General features: G+C 47.3%; 1 protein-coding gene across 1 annotated transcript; it reads left to right on the forward strand.

The window, feature by feature from the left end:
• Positions 1-1,504: 1,504 nt before the first annotated feature.
• LOC130744064 (uncharacterized) lies at positions 1,505-2,893 on the forward strand. The gene has a single exon (XM_057596257.1). It carries the CDS (start codon positions 1,505-1,507, stop codon positions 2,891-2,893), a length of 1,389 nt encoding a protein of 462 aa, XP_057452240.1.
• Positions 2,894-6,854: the final 3,961 nt, after the last annotated feature.

Consider the following 6,854-nt stretch of genomic DNA (forward strand, 5'->3'; position numbering starts at 1 on the left):
ATAAAATTAAGGAAAAGAGATTCTAAATGACCAATTGACCATAGATAAAGTTTTGGTTAAATTATCTTAATCCAAATTGAACCAATGATATTTAACATAAGTGATAACATATGAAATTTTTAGCTTACTTATTTTAAATATTAATGGTCTATGTAGGATTAGAATAATTTAACCCCAACTATGCCTATATGAGCATTTAAACAACCAATTAAGAAAAATAGAATTTATTATTAACTTTCTTAAATTACACTTACAAATATAATAAATTTCTTTCGCTAGTTTAATTATCTGCTTAATTTCTTATGAATTTCTCTCTCAAAATTAACAACTTTTCAAAACTGAACCATCTCTTTAAATTTAAATGAGTGTAAATTTGAAAATAAAATATTTAAAGCTCCCTCTTTTGCTTTTGTACTGGTTGGGGCACCCATTGTGCCCCCTATTTAATATTACCTCCATTCCTTATTAACTGTCAATTTTGCTGAAAGAAATTATTTTTATCTATCTGTCCATTTATCATTTGAAGAGAGAATTAAATAATATTTTCCTAATACTTCCCTTGTAGAAGAAATAAATGAAGAAAAATAATACACATTCTAGAAAGTAAAAGAGGAAAATAAATAATAATTTTATAAAAATTAACACAATTAATTATACTCCTTAATATGTGTGTTTTTTCTCTATCCGGACAATTAAATATTAACTGATGTAGTATATTCATTTGGATTGGGCGAGACCCCTGGGTCCCTCGCCCAGGAGACTTGATCCTGGGCGGGGGACGCACCATGACCTTCGGCCACCCTTCCCGAGGCCCAACTGGCCCATCTTAATAGGAAGGAGACGCCGAAGCCCAACTCCACCTCTATAAATAGGAGGGAAATACCAATTGTAAAGAACTCTTAGCTCATTTGAATAATAAGAGCATTGAAATTCAGCTACATTCTCTCTCTCTCTAAGTGGTTAGAGCTTCTCTCTCTAAGCATTCTCATCACCTTCCTCATACTTTGGGTACTACCTTCCCTCTCTATGTTCTAGCACGGAACATTTGGCGCCGTCTGTGGGGATCGGTAGATTTCGATTCCCGGACTACGTGGATCCTGATTCGATGGAGTGAAGCTCGTTTTTCTGTGCGATTTCTCTCCAGTTTTTCTTGATGGATCGCGATTTGATTCCCGCGCAATTCGCAATTTGATTTCGAGAAGTTCAAGTTTCCGTGAAAACTGGTGCGATTCAGAGGCAAGTGGTTGAATTCTCGGTTCGTCGACAGAGCCGGATGGAGCCATCTCACCGACGACGAGGCAAGGAACCAGAGCGAAGTTGGATAGACATCGTTGTGCAGAAGCACGTCGAGTGTTAAGTGGCGACTTGAAGATGCAAAATGAGTGTTTACAGGAGCAGTTGAGTTACTATCACCTCCGGTAGTGGAATCAAGAGGAGGAGGAAGCTGAGGCTGCGAACCAAGCCTTTCTCGGCGGCAGTACGAGAGGTGACAGTACCGGACGGCATGACGAGCCTCGTGTTGGAGGCGTACGACGGACAAACCAGTCCAAAGAATCATCTGTCTCGTTTTGAGGCGAAGATGGTGAAGTACGCGGTTTCCGACGCTGTGAAATGCAGGATGCTTCCATCAACGTTTCGAGGCGTGGCAAAGAAATGGTTCACGAATCTGCCTCCAGGATCCATAGCTAAGTTCAGTGATTTCTCATCAAAATTCCTTGACCACTTCTCTGCAAGGACGGTCGAGGATCTGTTTGATACTCGGCAGGTGGAACGTGAAACCTTGAAACAATATGTGAAACGATACAGTGCCATATCCGCGAGGTTCGAGGAATTGCAGCCACGCGCGTGCGTGTGTGCTTTCAAAGGCGGTTTGGCCCGGGGAGAATTTTATTGCGAGCTGAGTAGGGAGCTGACATGCTCAATGATGGAAGTCCGCGCCCGAGCGCTGTACTATATCTTAAAAGAGTATATTGAAGCACACAAGAGGAAAGGCGAGCGAGCAGCAAAGGTAACTCTGGCAAGGGAAAAGGTACAGGACAAGGAAACGAGTCGCAAGCACAGGTTTGGACAAGCTGGCCGATTCATAAAGAAGAATAAAGGGAAATTACTCTTACTCCGCCCGAGAATGGGGGATAGGACACACTGGTGCTCGCGCCGAGAAGCGAGGGTAGGCCAGCGAACGAGGTCGCAGGGATGCTCAAACAAGGAGCTAGCAAAGTTACTTCTCGAGGCAAAAATTGAGGACATGAACAGAGTCGGCGAGCGCACAAAGGACCCCAGAAGCGAGGTGGAGAGTCCGTTGAGGTGGTGTGAGTACCACAACTTAGAGGGCCATAACACCACCGACTGTTTCATGCTGAAGGGTCAAATCAGGCGGTTGATCGGGGCGAGACGTTCGCAAGCGGCGAAGGGAAAGAAATTTGAAGAAGTTGACAGCGGCGAGGGCAAAGGAACGGTTGAAGCAACGAACACGATCGCTGGAGGTTTCGAAGTTCGCAACGACGTATCGGCGGCGGGCCGGGAGACAGTGGGGGCGACAGCATCGGTACAGGTGTATCCAGAACCATTTGGGTGCCCACATCCAGACATAGTGATATCGACCGCAGATTTCGAGGGAATCAAGGCCCATACGGACGATCCGGTAGTGGTAATGGTAAGAATAAAAGGTTTCAATGTACAGAGGGTGCTTTTAGACCAGGGCAGCTCGGCGGATATAATCTATGAGGACGCATTCAGACAGATGGGGTTGACAGACAAGGATTTAAAGCCATACGCGGGAAGTTTGGTAGGTTTCTCCGGGAAACAAGTTCAGGTACGTGGCTACGTAGAGTTGGATACAGTTTTCGGAGTGGGCGAGGATAAAATATCTGGTCCTACAAGTCGCGGCAGCTAATAACGTCATCATAGGGCGAGGTACCTTAAATCGCCTCCATGCATTGATATCTACGACCCACCTTGCAGTAAAATATCCCCTACTTTGCGGGAGGATAGGAAAACTGGCAATAGACCAAAAGGAGGCAAGGAAGTGTCATAGCCATTGCCTCAACCTGTATGGCAGAAAAGGAGCTGGCGACGGGCACAGGTGCCACGAGATTCGGACGTCTGAAGGTGGGGAAGGCGAACAAGAGCGTTTGGGAGCACAAAGCCAGAGCAACGACGATGAAAGGAAGGGGAGGAATCAGGGCGAAGAATCCCGTAGAATAAGAGAAGGTAAGCTCTACGCTCAAAAAAATAATGAGTGGTATGACGAGGACTAGGACATGAACACTACCAGTAGAGGAATACTTGCAATCGAGCCCAGACTCACTAATGACCAAGAACAACGCTTGAGTGAACTCGTAGAAGAGAACATTGACCTCTTCAATTGGGGGAAAAGAGGAACTATTTGTGGGGAGCCGCCTGCATTTGCTTGGCCCACTCGGAAGGCAGGAAAGGGAGAAACTCATCGCCATACCAGGAATGAAGGAAGGGAAAGAGCACAAGGAAGGGGTAACAAGAGGGAGGCCGAGCAACAAAGAGATGGGGACAGAAGACCAACGAAGTCAGCTCGGCCTGCCAATTGCGAGGAAGGGCAAGGACAGATCCCTCGCCTCGGCAGAGAAGGCAAAGAGGGCGAGGAAGACAGGATGCTGGGAGTAATACTGTGATTGAAAAGGAGACCAAAAAGCATGGACCAAAATAAAGATGCACTCTTTTTCTCCGACACGGGAGTTTTTTAACGAGGCATCCCTTGATGTAAAATTTAAACAAATGAAATACAAAAGGATATTCTTAGCAATACTCCTAACTATCGAAATGAGACGGCAGCTTGGTGGGAAAAATTTCCTGAAGGTGGCGATCCCAACACGACCTTGATGTCTGGGATTCGCTCCGGAAAGTCCGGCGCTGACCGTAGCCCCTGCAGGCGACGTGTGCGGATGAGCTTACCGCCGCCACCTGTTGGCGGTGTCCGCGAATAAGCTCTTTATCCAAAGAACCTCCCCGAGATATGGGCGAGTCGAGTATTCCCGAATTGCGGGAAGCATTTTTAACTAAGCCAAAAGTCTCGGGTAAACTCATATGGCCATTGGGCCCCAAGCAACTGTAAGTCCCCACCTAATAAGGCTGGAGGGGCCGCACCTGCTCTTACGGGAAATATTGGTGCGAACAAAAGCCTCGGTAAAATACCGAGCGAAAGTCCTAGTTACACGTAGCACATTCTCGAAAAATTACTCACGCAAAACTGGGAGGCTAGCATTGAAAACACATGCTAAACGGCGATGAACAAAAGGCGAAGATAAGTAGCGGGCCGCCCGCCTCGCCCGGTTAACTATCCTTCGCTCATTTAATTATTCATTTATTCCTTCATTTATCTGTTTATATTGGGGCGATTTACTAACTCGATTATTTGTTTGCTCGTATGTTCATAATAGTGCACGTCAGAACAATTCTGGAAACAAAACTTTAATTCAAATACTTGACTTAATACATTTAAAAGGGGGGGGGGGTCTCTCCTCATTTTCCTACATTCTTTGTGGTGCTCTGTCCTCTCAAGCTCCAACCGGTATTGCCTGTACTCTAAGTTGCAGAGTTTCTGGCTCAGCTCCTGCTTCTCAGGACCTTCTTCCACCGTCTCCAGAGCTGTTATCACCGTTTCTTTCTCCTCTAGCAGATCCAGCTCCCGCCGGCAGAGCTCTTGAATTTCCTCCACGAAGCAGAGAAAATATCGGAGGATAGCGTCCATCTCAGGACTTTGATCCATTCCCAACAGTTTGTTGGTCAGGTCGTAGACGTTGGGATCTTCCGGATGCCTGACGTTGATGAAGAGGTCTTCGTCAAAGGCTTTCTTCCTGAGCTCTTCCAGACAAGCAATATAGGAAGCCATTTCCTTGATGTTTTGGAAAGTAGACGAAATGTAAAGATTGTTGCGTCTTGGTTCTTATTTATAAGCCCAGTTCAGTCTCCGGGAGTTATTGCTGGAGCAGTTTCTCGAGGAGTTTTTCTTAGAAAAAGAGCGACTTGCAATAAAGGCTTGAACGTTCGTGGCCGTTGGTCAACGATAAATCGTTGGAACGTGGAAAAGAGGCACTTGGGCAGACGTTTGGAAATTCCCCAAGAGAAACGTTCCGCATGGTTCATTCCCTGGCGGGAGGCGTACAATTGAAAAGGGGAGACCCTTGGTACAAAGAAGACAAAGATAATCTAAGGACTCCTAACATGTGGAGATGACTCTACGTGTTCTTTTGTCAGGAAGCGCTCGGCAACGAAGCCTGGAGGATCGTCGAGCCCGACTAATCCTCTGGGAGTCACCTTCTTGAATGCTCCCATCTGGCTGAGGTCAATCAGAGGATGGAGATGTTCGACTTGGGCTTTGGTGAGGAAAAAGCCTCGGCCACGTTCGGAAACAGCAGCAACGGCGGCCTCTGACCTCAATCTTTCTTCTAAGGCCTTCGCCTCAAGATGAACTTGAGTCTTCGCGGTGGATAGAAGGTCGTCTTTCTTCGCCAGGTCAGATCGAAGGTTGTCAAGGTCGGCCTCCATCAAAGCTATTTAGTCTGCTTTCGCGCTTGATTCTAGCTGCGCCTCCTGCCGCAGCTCTGCAAGAGTTTTCTCCAATTCAGAAATCCTCCTGTCGCGGAACTCTAAGCTAACTTCAGCACGAGCGGACTGCTCGGCTAGTTCTTTGGAAAAGGATTCTTCCTTGGCGATCAGTTGAGCGGCGAGCACTTCGCGATCCTCAGCAAGTTGAGAATTGAGAGCGCGGAGGCGCGCCACTTCGGATCGTAATTCGTCAGCATCCTGGGCGGAGCGCCTATAGCAGTGGAACGCGTGGAGCACTCCCGCCACATCCCCTTCAGAGACATTATCCAAACCACGCTGCTTAAGAAACTTCATCCATTCGCGCAATTTGGGCTGATGTCAAAGTTAGAGAACACGGGAATCCCCGACTCACAGGCCCTGAGGAGAGAGTGGAAGTATGAACAGGTGGAGGAGGGGCGTTGGCGGAAGACGTCAGGTTTGGACCAAGCGGCGATGAGATAACTGTTGGACGGGAAAGTGAGCCGTCGACAAGACCATGTTGGGCTGGAATGGTCCCTGAAGGCTCGCCGGAGTTCAATCTTTTTGGGGAGGGGCGAGGATCCTCCTCGCCAAGGGGCCGTTTCCCGCCCGCCTGGATTCTCAACAGAGATGCCTTGTCGCCTTTCAAATTTGTTCGAGGGGGAAATGAGACGTTATTCTTCTTCTTAAAGGCCGCCAAAAGCTCCCCTTCGGCGCGGTGAGCTTGTCCTAAAAATATAAAAAAAAGGGTAAGCCGGCCGAAAATAGAAAGAGCGAGAGGGGTAAAAGAGGAAGATTTACCAATCACTCGAGAGCAGTCTGAAACGGCAAGACGAGCCAGAAAGTCGATGACAGCTTTGTGTTCAGGAGTGAGGGAGTCCTCAGACGGATTAACTATTTGGCGCGCGCCCTGAGTCCAGTAGAAAGGAAATCAAGCGGTGCCATCTCTGTGTGTAAAAACCTCATGGTATTCGTGGGACACCACAACCCTGAAGAATTTCCGGGCGAAATCGATGGAGATACTAGGCCAGATGGGGTTGAAGCGTTGACGATCGGGCCTGGCTTCCAGGGAAACCCAGCTGCGTTGCGGGGAGGGCTGGACAGATACGCGATAGAAATAAAAGAAGGTCGAAGGTTAAGGTTCCTGGTGAATCGCGTCGTAGAGAATTTCGAAACACCGGAGGAAGGCCCAACTGTTGGGATGAAGTTGACTAGGAGCCACATTGATATTGTGAAGAACGGAGCAGATAAAAGGAGAAAAAGGAAATTTAATCTTCAAACTTGTGAATATATACCCATACACATAAAAGAAGTGA

This window comes from Lotus japonicus, chromosome 3, assembly GCF_012489685.1.
Source record: "Lotus japonicus ecotype B-129 chromosome 3, LjGifu_v1.2".
Taxonomy (NCBI): Eukaryota; Viridiplantae; Streptophyta; class Magnoliopsida; order Fabales; family Fabaceae; genus Lotus; species Lotus japonicus.